This window comes from Coregonus clupeaformis, chromosome 30 (genome assembly GCF_020615455.1).
Source record: "Coregonus clupeaformis isolate EN_2021a chromosome 30, ASM2061545v1, whole genome shotgun sequence".
In the NCBI taxonomy this organism is placed as follows: Eukaryota; Metazoa; Chordata; class Actinopteri; order Salmoniformes; family Salmonidae; genus Coregonus; species Coregonus clupeaformis.
In genome coordinates this window covers 2645934-2660171 of record NC_059221.1, presented here as the reverse complement: position 1 = coordinate 2660171, position 14238 = coordinate 2645934, and the positions used below count along the sequence as shown (strand labels likewise).

At 43.2% G+C, this 14238-nt stretch overlaps 1 protein-coding gene across 1 annotated transcript in view; it reads left to right on the top strand.

Moving 5' to 3' along the window:
- Positions 1–14238, top strand: part of LOC121545509 (intermediate filament family orphan 2-like) — a 32443-nt gene that overhangs the window by 16760 nt on the left and 1445 nt on the right. The window contains exons 2-8 of the mRNA XM_041856084.1: positions 9531–9591; positions 10950–11048; positions 12019–12204; positions 12404–12567; positions 13072–13243; positions 13792–13890; positions 14032–14168. Of these exons, the coding sequence (XP_041712018.1) occupies positions 9531–9591; positions 10950–11048; positions 12019–12204; positions 12404–12567; positions 13072–13243; positions 13792–13890; positions 14032–14168 (918 nt within the window). The remainder of the gene's footprint in view (positions 1–9530; positions 9592–10949; positions 11049–12018; positions 12205–12403; positions 12568–13071; positions 13244–13791; positions 13891–14031; positions 14169–14238) is intronic.

The window sequence follows — 14238 nt, the reverse complement described above, 5'->3', positions numbered from 1 at the left end:
GATTGGAGTCCACCTGTGGTAAATTCAATTGATTGGACATGATTTGGAAAGGCACACGCCTGTCTATATAAGGTCTCACAGTTGACAGTGCATGTCAGAGCTAAAACCAAGCCATGAGGTCAAAGGAATTGTCCGTAGAGCTCCGAGACAGCATTGTGTCGAGGCACAGATCTGGGGAAGGGTACCAAAACATTTCTGCATCATTGAAGGTCCCCAAAAAACACAGTGGCCTCCTTCATTCTTCAATGGAAGAAGTTTGGAACCACAAGAGTCTTCCTAGAGCTGGCCGCCCGGCCAAACTGAGCAATCAGGGGAGAAGGGCCTTGGTCAGGGAGGTGACCAAGAACCCTATGGCCACTCTGACAGAGCTCCAGAGTTCCTCTGTGGAGATGGGAGAAACTTCCAGAAGGACAACCATCTCTGCAGCACTCCACCAATTAGGCCTTTATGGTAGAGTGGCCAGACGGATGCCACTCCTCAGTAAAAGGCACATGACAGCCCGCTTGGAGTTTGCCAAAAGGCACCTAAAGGACTCTCAGACCATGAGAAACAAGATTCTCTGGTCTGATGAAACCAAGATTGAACTCTTAGCCTGAATGCCAAGCGTCACGTCTGAAAGAAACCTGGCACCATCCCTACGGTGAAGCATGGTGGTGGCAGCATCATGCTGTGGGGATGTTTTTTAGCGGCAGGGATTTGGAGACTAGTCAGGATCGAGGGAAAGATGAACGGAGCAAAGTACAGAGAGATCCTTGTTGAAAACCTGCACCAGTGCGCTCAGGACCTCAGACTGGGGCGAAGGTTCACCTTCCAACAGGACAACGACCCTAAGGACACAGCCAAGACAATGCAGGAGTGGCCTCTGTCCTTGAGTGGGCCAGCCAGAACCAGCCAAATAGCTGTGCAGCGACGCTCCCCATCCAACCTGATAGAGCTTGAGAGGATCTGCAGAGAAGAATGGGAGAAACTCATTTTTGCTTTGTCACTATGGGGTATTGTGTGTAGATTGATGAGGGAAAAAAACATTTAATCCATTTTAGAATAAGGCTGTAACGTAACATAATATGGAAAATGTCAAGTGGTCTGAATACTTTCCGAATACACTGTTTGTGTTGTGTCGTGGGATCTCTGCTCTCTGAAGTCCACTCGTGGGAGGTCTGGCTGGCTAGTATAGGTCACCGGGAGACTTGAATGGCCTGACACTTCTTTCGAGCTACTGTGCGAGATCCGGTAGTGTGTAGGTTTTGTTGCTGCCACTGCGGTGATTCCCCGGGATATACAGTGCTCAGTGTAACTGTTTCTGTAGCTGGAGGGCAGCTTGGTGAGCAATGTGTCAACGTGAGATCCACAACTTAGTTCAGACCTGGAAGACCCAGGCAATTCAAGACCCACTAGTGTGTTGACGGCTTAGGAAAAATCTTCAAACCCCTGGGCGTCGCTGGGCTTGACAGCAGGATAGTTCAGGATGGCCTTTAATTCTCCCTGGACCAACTGTCTGGGTTGACTGTACCTCTGCTGAAGGGCCTGCATAGACTTGGTACATGGGGTTGGATCATTCACATACCGTTTAGCCACCTGGTAGGCACTGGGCAGCTGAAGGTGATCCAGCAAATCCTTGTATTTGTAGTCCTCTGTTAGGTGCCTATGTCGGCCGAGTACACTGTCCAGGCCCTTCTTTGACATGATAAAGTCACTCTCCTTACCAGAGATGAAGAGGGTAGTTTAGGCTTGGGGATACCGTAGGATGATGCAATGGCCATCTCCATCATGTTGGGCACAGGAGGATGCACTGGATAGGGATACATTGATATATGCTGAGGTACAAATGGAGGCACTGGATATGGTGGTACTGGCTGAGGAGCTAGTTGTGGCCCAGGTTGTGGAGCTGGCTGTGGCCCGGGTTTTGGAGCTGGCTGTGGCCCGGGTTGAGGAGCTGGTTGTGGCCCGGGTTGAGAAGCTGGAACCAGCTGTGTCAGTTCAACTTGAGCAGCTGTAGGATTTCTCACTGGGAGTGAATTGGGCTGACTCCCGGTATTAGTGTTTGGGCTTGGATGGGGATAGGCTACAGGTGAGGGAGGTTGCTGTATTGCGGGATGTAGGAGGGGTATTGGTATGGGCTGCTGAGATAAGGATATATGTAGTTGTGGGGGTAGGGCCCCCGTGCTGGGTTGCCCATAACAACTGAGAGTTCCTTCATCTGCTTGCTCATGTCCACAACAGATGCCTCCATGCGTCGCAATCTCTCATCCTCGTGTTCTCTCTCCCCGACCTGGGGAGTTGAATAGTTGATGCCAGTCCCCTGGCTGGGGAGTGATGCCTCTGATGTTGTCATGTAGGATGGCTCCATCATTGCTTTTGGAACATGGTGTTGTGGAGGGAAGCTCAACACATAGTCCTCCAGGTGTGTCGGGACCCGCCGGGTCCTGCTGGGACGGGGACACTGTGTTTGCAGTTGTCACTGGAGTATACCATTGCGCAGCTGATGTACTAATCCAGCTATTCGAAGGACCACTTGTAATAGAGTGTACTTTCACTAAATGTTGCTAGTCATTCAAAAGCTGACCTCAATCTGTGTGTCTGCAGCTATAATAAAGAACACTGTCTACACATGCTCTATACATGTACCAATTACTGGGCATGAGGCCGCCACGTGCAAATTAATTAGCAATGGAAAATAACTAGATTCGCTGTGCTAAAGTAGAAAACGACAACACAATATACAACTAGAAAAGTGGTGTGCATGCTAGCTTGTGAACGATCAATCAATTGATTGATAGGATATGATCGGTTGAACATGTGAAAGTTGGTTTGGTGTCTAGCTTGAACGGTTCAAGAGGTACTATTGGTGGGTTGTTTTTATGCAAATTTATGCACATTTATATAGTTAGAGTTGATAAACGTTTTAAAGAATTTGAAGTTAGGATAGCCTGAACATGTGAAATGTCGTTTGGTCCCTATAGCTTGAACGGTTCAAGAGTTACTGTTGGTTAGTTATTTTATGCAAATGTATATAATTATAGTTAATTTATATAATTATAGTTGATAAGAGTTTTTAAGAATTTGAAGTTAGGATAGCCTGAACATGAGAAAGTTGGTTTGGTGTCTCTAGCTTGAATGGTTGAAGAGTTACTGTCATTTTTATAATAATTTATGCAAATGTATATAGTTATAGTTGATCAAAGTGCTTAAGAATTGGAAGTTAGGAAAGCCGGAACATGAGGAAGATGGTTTAGGCTCTGTCGTAGCCGGCCACGACCGGGAGACCCATGGGGCGGCGCACAATTGGCCCAGCGTCGTCCAGGGTAGGGGAGGGAATGGCCGGCAGGGATGTAGCTCAGTTGGTAGAGCATTGTGTTTGCAACACCAGGGTTGTGGGTTCGATTCCCACGGGGGGCCAGTATGAAAAATAAAAATAAAATGTATGCACTCACTAACTGTAAGTCGCTCTGGATAAGAGCGTCTGCTAAATGACTAAAATGTAAATGTTATATCTCTAGCTTAAACTGTTTGAGTTACGTTTGGTGAGTTATCTTTTGTCACGTTGGCTGGATGTCCTTTGGGTGGTGGACCATTCTTGATACACACGGGAAACTGTTGAGTGTGGAAAAACCCAGCATCGTTGCACATCTTGACACAAACCGGTGCGCCTGGCACCTACTACCATACCCCGTTCAAAGGCATTTAAATATTTTGTCTTGCACATTCACCCTCTGAATGGCACACATACACAATCCATGTCTCAAGGCATAAAAATCCTTCTTTAACCTGTCTCCTCCCCTTTATCTACACTGATTGAAGTGGATCTAACATGTGACGTCAATAAGGGATCATAGCTTTCACCTGTTTTAGGTTATTGTCCTGCCGAAAGGTGAATTTGTCTCCCAGTGTCTGTTGGAAAGCAGACTGAACCAGGTTTTCCTCTAGCATTTTGCCTGTGCTTAGCTCTATTCCGTTTATTTTTATCCTAAGAAACTCCTTGTTCATTGCCGATGACAAGCATACCCATAACGTGATGCAGCCACCACCATGCTTGAAAATATGAAGAGCTGTACTCAGTGATATGTTGTTGGATTTGCCCCAAACATAACGCTTTTTATTCAGGACATAAAGTTAATTTATTTGCCACAAATCCTTTGCAGTTTTACTTTAGTGCCTTATTGCAAACAGGATGCATGTTTTGTAATATTTTTATTCTGTACAGGCTTCCTTCTTTTCACTCTGTCATTTAGGTTAGTATTGTGGAGTATGTTGTTGATCCATCCTCAGTTTTCTCCTATCACAACCATTAAACTCTGTAACTGTTTTAAAGTCACCATTGGTGAAATTCCTAGCGGTTTCCTTCCTCTCTGGCAACTGAGTTAGGAAGGACACCTTTATCTTTGTAGTGACTGGGTGAATTAATACACCATCCAAAGTGTAATTAATAACTTCACCATGCTCAAAGGGATATTCAATGTCTGCTTTTTTATTTTTACCAATCTACCAATAGGTGCCCTTCTTTGCGAGGTATTATAAAACCTCCCTGGTCTTTGTGGGTGAATCTGTGTTTGAAATTCACAGCTCGACTGAGGGACCTTACATATAATTGTATGTGTGGGGTACAGAGATGAGGTGGTCATTCAAAAATCATGTTAAGTCCATGCAACTTATTATGTGACTTGTTAAGCACATTTTTACTCCTTAACTTATTTAGCCTTGCCATAACAAAGGGATTGAATACTTATTGACTGAAGACATTTCAGCTTTTCATTTTTAATTAATTTGTACAAATTTAAAAAAACATAATTCCACTTTGACATGATGGGGTATTCTGTGTAGGCCAGTGACACAAAATCTCAATCCATTTTAAATTCAGGCTATAACACAACCAAATGTGTTAAAAGTCAAGGGGTGTGAATACTTTCTGAAGGCACTGTAAGTCTATGGCACTTTTAAATATTGTTGTAGTACAAAAAGTATAAATGCTAGAAAAAAAATATTGGGGCAGTCGGCACATTTGGAAGTTGGTTTCGTGTTAATAGCTTAAGTCATTTAAGCGCTAGAGCGAGCGGAATAAATCTAATAATAATGAGTATGTAAGAAATCTAGAGTTGTGCATTGCTTTGCATGCACACCTAATTAAGGAAGTATGCATTATGATAAGGTACTTAAATGCACTGCTGCACTCAACAAGTTCAGTCAGATTCTGACCGGAGAATATGCAAATGTCAGAACAGGTGAGTGAAGTAGCACCCAGAATGGCAGGGAATATTGTACAACAGGTATTTTACTTTGTCACTCATACAGGTTTGGTCGCATGTTGTTTCACTCCACACTGACCCATGCCTCCTCTGATAGGTGTGGAATAATATAACAGTGTAGGAGGAGGCCCAACCCGATGGAGGCCACAGTAGGACCGTCAGAGGAGTAGGAGTATCCCATCTGCCTCTCTGTTGGGCTCAGGTGCTCCTTGCCCTGTTGTTCTCCAGTGGAATGCAATGTCAGGGTTATTTAGCCCTGGGTTGGAATTCCAGTGCCAATGTAATGCACATTTTAATTTAAAATATAGGCTATTTATTAAAGCATTATGGACACACACACACTGAGGTGGATTAACCACGTCAAATTTAATTTATTTGGGTAAAAACATTTAGCCTACAACAAGATGTACATTGTATTCCCAGAGGATAGCACTTAAAAGTATTAAATAAAACACTTGTTTCCAAAGTGGTCCTCGATGGTAAAAACATCTGATATTATGAGAGGGGCCTCTTATTTTCCTTCTCTGTGCCTCTGAAAATTCAAACCTAATTTACCAATGAGTGTTCGTGATCGATTTCTCTCAAAGCGCCCGTCAATAAGAGTAACCAGGATAAAGGTCCAATTTATAAACCTGGATTGTGGAATACTAGCTGTTAGGCAATGCATGGGCATTCATCAATCTAATTTCTGACTTAACTGTATGGGCTAACAAACCATTGTCATATGACGTGCCAAACTGAACATGACCGCTAAATGGCATATATTTATTAGTTTATTAACTAGGGCTTCATTCGCATTTGATTGTTTGAAGTTTTGGGTCTACATGTACTTCAGAGTTATGGTGTGTTCCACTCATTAACGTTGTGAGGCTTTAACAAGGGCCCATTGTTTCAACAAACAGAGAAAGCTGTGTTTTAAAAAGAAAGAGCGCTGAAAGAATGAGCTGACTTTGATGACAAAGTGTTAATATGAGTGCTACCAATTAGGTTTGTATGGTCAGCAACTTATTTTTTGACAAAGGGGGTATTGGCGGCCTTTGACCAGTGAATTTCAGGTTCAAAGTTCAAACATTTTTTTTACACTTGATGTTATACCCTTGAATGAATTATTTTTGTATGAAGCTTGTTGATATTCATCAGGATTAAAATGGGCTCTACACTTTCAAGCAACTGAATTGGAATGTTCAGATAGTACCTCCCCATTTTTCACTCTGTTTCAAAATGTATCCCTAATGAACCCAACCCTGATCAGGGACCACTGACCTGATTACTATAACGCCCCATGCAAACTATCTGTTGACTGCTTCCTCTGAATTAATCCCATATTCTTCCAAAAAGGTGTAGCCTATATTTTATTAGTTGAAATTATCAATTAGTGGCTGGAAATATGACAGATTGTGGCTTTAAGAGTGGCCTTCACCATTCTAACCCACCCATGTTCCATCCTTATCCAGTGGATGGTGGTATTAAAGATGGGTGTGTTCTGTTGTTTTGCTACTGTTAGGGGTGTCTAGCCAGCACTGCATCCTGGCTCCTGGCACAAGGACCTGCCTCCTAATGGGATTGGTGTCTGGCTGTGTAAACACCCCTCTCCGCTCCCTGCCCCAAGCTGTCCTGCAGAGAGAGAGATGGAGAGTGCACTCCTTAATTCAACCCCTATCCTATTTTGGTGTCTTTGTGAGTCACCAAATACATTAAAAGGAGAAAGAGATCTGTCTGGAATATTCTATCTGTAGAATGCTTGATATCACGTTCCATCTACTTTAATAATGAATGTTTCTGATTGTCATATCAGCTTAGCTTGTGCAGAAGCTTGTACCTTTTTTGAACTACAGTTTTGACCTAGTTAGTTTAAATACTAAAGAAGAGTGAGTGGATGGGTGGCAGTAGTTAAACAATACGGCTCTTAGTTATAAGGAGCTACTTTTTCTAGACAATGGTGTCCCCTTTCATTGCTCCAGTTCCTCAAGCCTTCCCGTCTTTTTTATACCTTTGAAAATCAGTAGCCTGGAGCAGAACACTGGTTTAACTGACCACCCAAAATCTGCTGGCAAAAGTGACGAACGGTAGCACACAAGTCCCCTCTAGCATGAAATCCCCAAAGGCAACTTTGCAGATCAAAAAGAAAACTATTAGCTTCATTTTGTGTTCATAGTAACACTTTCTTTGAAGATGGTATATCAAACTGTACCATTGAAGTCAAAAGGCCTTTGCTAAATTAGCATGGTGGACCTGTGTAGGTAGAGCATAGCGCTTGCAACGGCAGGATTGTGGGTTAAATACCCGCTTGGGCCACCCATATAAAAATGTATGAATGTGTGATTGTAAGTCGCTTTGGAAAAAAGCATCTGCTAAAGGGCATGTATAAGTAAGCATATCCATGTTGACAAGTTAACAGCCTTGGTGTTTTTGGATTAGATACTGTATGTCCTCTAAATTTAGCTTCAATGTTTTTCCATTTTGGTCACAAGCCACGGGAACCAAAGAGTAAGAGGATACAGGGGTGAATCTCAGTCACAGTCTGACTGTATATTAACTGAGTAAACAGCTATCTCTCCACAGATCGGCTCTCCAGAAAGACAAGTAGTTCTTGAACTGATAAAAGTCTGTGTACATAATCTGATCTAGAATTATGTCTTGGCCATATAGTAAACCTAACTGATGTGTAAATGAGAAAGAGAGAGATAATCTGAAGTGCATTTTAGGTTGAAACAACACACTGATGTAATTTAATCAAGAGGTGATTCTTGGCTATTCCTGTGTCGTTAGCATATCTGGCAGTGGCAACCCCTCTCCTGATGCTTCAAGGTGATGGGGGGCCACTGAGTGCATAGTGTTGTCAGTGAGATCTTTTCCTTGCCCATTTTGTAGCGTTCCTCAAAAGAGAGCCACTGTTCTCTATTTGTCTCAGTATCCAAGGATAATTGTCTAGTAAGTGATGTCTATGGGGGCATTATGTTGAAACATTCAAATAAAATGTTTAAGAACATTGAATGGGTGGCATTGTGTAACTGAGCAAATACAATACAACTACCCACACCTTTTCACTTTTATTCTCCCAATCGCTGTAAGTAATCTTTGCCCACAGGGTGGTAAATGGTTATAGCATATAGAACAGTCCAATGTTATTTGATGAATTACCCTAAAGGCTTTTACATCTCTCTCTCTTAGTCTAATTAAGCTGCTGTCATCACTGTCCATACAGGGCTTAGACTGATATAAAAGTATATGTACATAGCAGACGAGCCAATGTCAACATAACAAGCTCACATGTCTTTGGGGCAGCGGAAACTCAACCTAGACATTATCTTGCACACACAACATAAGTTACATCATTGGTAACTTTTGATGTATGACTGACACAATATGATAATTCATAATGGCTTGTCAATTTTTCCAAAGTTGGTCACGTTGTTGCTGTGACTCAGTGAGAAGGACAAGGTCAAAGCTACAGTAGGTGAAGTGTAATGCTGTGGACAGTTATGGACTGCCCTGATATTAACACTGTCCTCCGTGCATTTAGTGGACAAACGAAACGGAGGACAAAGAAAAGGGCTGAATGAGTAGAAAAGACTCTCTGCCTTCCAAGTTGATGATTTCACCATCATGGTTTGTTGATTGCTTGCGCTCCACGGCTGGGGTCAATTCGAATTCAAGGCAGTCAATTCAGGAAGTAAACTTAAATAACAATTCAAAATTGGGAAAAATTGAATCTATTTTCAATTACCTTTAAATAAAAATATGTTTCAAAAGTTTTTTAATTTGGGGATTTTTAAAATTACAATCACTGAATTGACTGCTTTCAATTAGAATTGAACCCAGCCCTGTTGCGCTCCCATGGCAGTTGTGAGTAAACAGGCTACAGGGGCGTCTGATCTAATAATCTGGGTTAGGATGTATACAGGGCTGACCCTGGGACTGCACTGACCAAACCGTGTGTGTGTGTGTGTTTTTAGTTTTACTATCCTTGTGGGGAACAGAAGTCTTCACAAGGACAGTAAAACAAGGAACATTTGGACAAGTAGGGATATTTCGCTGGTCCCCACAAGGAAAAAGGCTATTTTAGGCTAAAGGGTTATTGTTACAGTTAGTGGTAGGGTTAGGGCAAGGTTAAGGTTTAGGGTTAGGGAAAATAGGATTTCGAATGGGAATCAATTGTTTGGTCCCCACAAGGATAGTAAAACAAACGTGTGTGTGTGTGCGCGTGCGTGTGTGTGTGCGTGTGTGCGTGCGTGCGTGCGTGCGTGTGTGTGTGTGTGTGTGTGTGTGTGTGTGTGTGATGTGTTCCAGATGGGAGGAGGAGCTGTCTAAGCGCCAGCAGATGGAGGCCATGGTGGAGACACTACAGGAGGTGAGCGCTCATCTCTGCCATCTTAAATCATCATACCCACACCACTCTCCCACTTCTAGCTCACTGCATCCCAATACTGTGTCTTTTCTCCTGAAGTATCTAGGCATGGGCTGGACTAGAGGGAGTTTCCAACATATTTCTTATACCAGTCATTTCCTTTCAAATCCAAAGTTCAAACGGCATTGTCCGTAAAGGGACAATCCATGAAAGGAAGTGAAAAAGTGCACACTCTGGGAGAAAATACAGATTCTTGGGATGCAGGCTCAGCTTCTGTGTTAGAGGTCTTCACAGGTCCACCTGAAGCTGAATACCCGAGATCCGGGTCCGGGTTCAAAATTCTAACTTTTCCCTCAGGCCCGGGTCGGGTCCAGTTTGATTGTCATCGGGTCTTGGGTCTATGTAAGTACAGCTGATAGACCTGAGTGGACCTGACCACGGCTCTGCATAGCCTATAGCATATTTATTTTAGCTAATAAGGTGAATTTATTTATTTATAGAAGGCGTAGCCAAAATATAAAGACCTATTTGTTAACCAGAAGAGCAACTTGGCTGATATATATTTTAAATGTCTCTCAGGTCTGGTCTAGACGGGTCTATGTCTGATTGTTCTCGGGTCCATTCGGTTCCTGGTCCCTCTTTTTTTTATGATAGGGTCCGTCCGGGTCTGATTGTCCTCCAACTTTTTGGAACCGATGCAAGAACACCTCTACTCTGTGTCATGTGTGTGGGTATTTTGCATGACTGCCAGTAAGCTACCTATTCAGGAGTTGTGATAACTTATCTCCGGATGCCTCTGACATATGTATCCCGTGTGGCTCAGTTAGTAGAGTAGGGTCCTTGCAATGCCAGGGTTATGGGTTTGATTCCCACAGGGGACCAGTATGGAGAAAATGCTGAATTCCAGATTACTTTTATTGGAGATCTTGGCCCAAAACCCAGAACTCAATCCACTTTGACATTTTGTTGCTGTGATGCATCAAAATAGTGGATTGTAGAGTAATAAAATGTATTTTCAACATGTTATGCAGACTTTTTCTTGAGAAAGGGATACTGTTGCAATAGGAGTTGAATTGTAATGTTTGTAAGATGTTTAAAGACACATTTTCAAAATGAAAACAAGGGATAAACATGGAATAAACTCCTTAAGGGGTTTAGAATTAACGCATGGTTATTCATAAACGTGTAATAGTTTATTGTGCTTCTACATATGTATTGCTTGGCTGGGTTTCTGTATAAGCACTTTGTGACATCTGCTGATGTAAAAAGGGCTTTATAAATACATTTGATTTGATATTGAACCTTGGTGTGTCAGGAGATGAGTGTGATGTGGCTGTGTGTCCATGGTCTGCCCTCTCCAGAGTGCCCAGGAGTCTGTGGTGGTTCAGGGGGAGCTCACTGACAAGGTGGAGAGACTCAAGACAGAGCTGGTGGTCTTCAAGAGCCTCATGACCGATAATGTAAGTAATGATGCATAGGATTTATTTAACATTCCCTTATTCTCCTATTGACACAGAAATGGCATGGTAAAAAAGTAAGTACAAAGTAATCACTTAGTAGTGTGTGCTTCATTTAAACTAGAAACACCCAACCTACTTTAAATTGTGTGGACTGGTTGAACTTACTGTAAGTTGTTTTAATACAACTTTTTGACACTTTATGTATATTTTTTAATTACACCCATTTATTACCACCCACCCAACGTACATTTAGTTATCCATCCATCCACCCACCTCTTCTGTAACTGATGCATGCTGCCACTCTCAGCTGTAGGTGATATGTACAGCCTGGCAGTCAGAATGCTCACCACACATTTTTATCATACTTCACATAGACACCCTCCCTTGAACACTGAGGCCAAGAAATTCCTTTGGAATTGGTGGGAGCTAAATTAGCTGCACACACAAACAGAAAGGCAGACAGACAGATGAACGGTTGGTGGGCGGACAAATGGACGGACGGACAGACAGACAGACAGACAGAGGCCGAGTAGCAGTGAGATGAGAAACCCTTATGGCTCGCCTCACACAGCCTCCCCCTGTTCTTTGAGGCCCTGTGGTTTTGGCCAGCTTTCTAATGAACACTCCACACTCTCCTAGTCTGTGGTCTGGAGTAGCTACGCTCACAGATTAGCCAAAACCCACCCAGACTGTTGTTTCACACGCAATGACTGTTGGCCCTTCCCAGTGACTTCTGAACCCTTTTAAGTTCATTTGTTTATTGTCAAACAATGGCACCTTTTAAGTGCCTTTTCAGTTAGTTTATTACTTTTAAAGTGCAAGTCATGGCCTTCAAATTAGATTTAACTACGTAATAGGAAAATGTTGCCTCAGAAAACGATACTCTCTTTCTGACAGTATTAGGCAAATGTAAGCGTTGACTTCAGCTCATGGATATTATCTGACTGTGACAATCAACTCCATCCTTTAGGAAATGTCAGAATTGGACACTGCGATCCAGGAGAAGGCCATGAAGGTGGACATGGATATCTGCAGACGCATTGACATCACGGCCAAGCTATGTGATGTGGCCCATCAACGCAACTCCGAAGACATGAGCAAGATGTTCAACATGAGTCCCCACATGAGCCCCTCCAGAGCACCCCCAGAGAGCAAGGTAAATAGATATGTTTGCTTATGTACGGTACAGTGTCAAACGCCAGTATATTGGGCCATTCCATATGAAGAAGGAATAAAGATGTCCATGAAATTCTGTATTTTACACACACACACTCTCACTCCCCTTCACACACATGTAGTAGGTGCTATGAATGAGTTCACACACAGCTGACTAGTGTGTGGTGTGTTTGTCACAGGGCGCTGCTGCTGCGTCGTGCAGGAGGAAAGAACGTAAGGCTGTGTGTGAGGAGAGGAGTCCTGAGATGGAAGCTGAGTCTGGGGGTGGAGAGGAGGAGGAGAAGGAGCAGGTCGTAGGGTCACTCAACATCACAGACGAGATGAAACGCATGCTCAACCAGTTGTGAGTGGCCCAACCTTTGACCTGTGTTTTGCCTAAATTGCTAATGAGTGCTGGATATTTTATCTTTGCCGTTGACCCGGAACATGTCGATTTTGACCTGGTTTAGTTCAAGGACTAAGGTCAATATGTTATCCAACTAACTGTGTGGTTTGAGCCATACAGTATGATTCTGTGAATTATATCCCCACCGTAGTGTCTCGTTAGATAGCATCTCCTAGTCAGTTTCATGTGTCCTTTGTTACTGTGTCATGTTTTCATCTGTCTGTCAGTCACTGTCTGTCTGTTTGTTTTCTCTCTCTTCCCTGTCCTCTTCATTTGGCAACCCTTTTTAAATGTGCATGCCTTTCGGTTTGGTTTCCCCCTTCTCTTTTTGTCCTCTCTCTTTTCTCCCCTCCCTTTCCACCTTCATGTCTCCTCTCTTTTTCTCTGTCCCTCCCTCTCCCCACTTCTCCATCCCTCTCTTGTATGCAGAACTTGCTCAGATGATAATTCCTTTGTCACCAGGAGGGAAACGTTTGACTTTGATGACGACTGTGACAGCCTGGCTTGGGAGGAGAATGGGGAGACACTGCTCCTCTGGGAGGACTTCGCCAACTACAACACCCCCTGTGCTGCAGCCAGCGCTACTGCAGGCGCCTGTGCTGCAGCAGAAGGACAGGGGCAGGGCCCTGGGCAGGTTAGTGCTCCCCCTACTGCTCATCCAAAAGCAGTGTCTGGGAACTTTAACTAAAAATGTCTGTTGATGATTTAATCACCTCATGCCCTTGCGCTGTAAAGCCTTTATTCTGAGTGGCCTCAGAGAATGTAAAGGAAATATGTCAATACAACTGTGTAATTATTTATTTGAATTTATTTTATTGTTTATTGTCTAATTGTGTGTTGTTTAACTTTGTGTTCGACCGATGTTAATCTACCTTATCTATCCATCTACATTCTACAACTGTACGAATGTTAACTGTATGAAAGTGCTTATTGTAGATAGCGCTAGTCTCCAAGCTGCAAAAAGATGGCGCTGTACTGGATGACCTCTGTTTTGCAAGCTCCGACCCAACTTTGATATTTTGTTTGATTATTGCATTGTTGAGTTTTGAGTTTGCAAGAAAGGCATTTCACTGTACTTGTGCATGTGACATTAAAACTTGAAACTTGCAAAGTAAAGTCTACTACTGTATTTTGAATGTTGCTACAGTACACACTTTAAATGGGTCTGTTGTGGATTGTTAGGCCTCTCAGGATGGCAGTCTGGGCAGCCTGATCGACGAGACCGAGATGCTTTTCCAGAACCGAGAGAAGGAGTACCAGGAGACCATGGGGCAAATAGAGGTGAGAGATGAAGAGAACAGAGGTCACAGTTAATGTAGTGTGACTCACTCTCCTGTGTGTTAGTCATTCATTGTTATTAATGTTTGGCTACAGTCCCATCTTTATCCCTCAACCTCTGCTTCTCCTTTCAATCCCCCCCAGTATGAGTTGGCTACAGCTAAGAGTGATATGAACCGTCACCTACAGGAGTACATGGAGATGTGTTCTATGAAGAGAGGCCTGGATGTGCAGATGGAGACTTGCAGAAGACTCATCAAGGGTTCAGGGGGCAACGGCAGGTCAGACACACCTCTTTCTCCACATATGATGAGAAACAATGTAATTTCAATGCAATTGGCCATTTTTCCA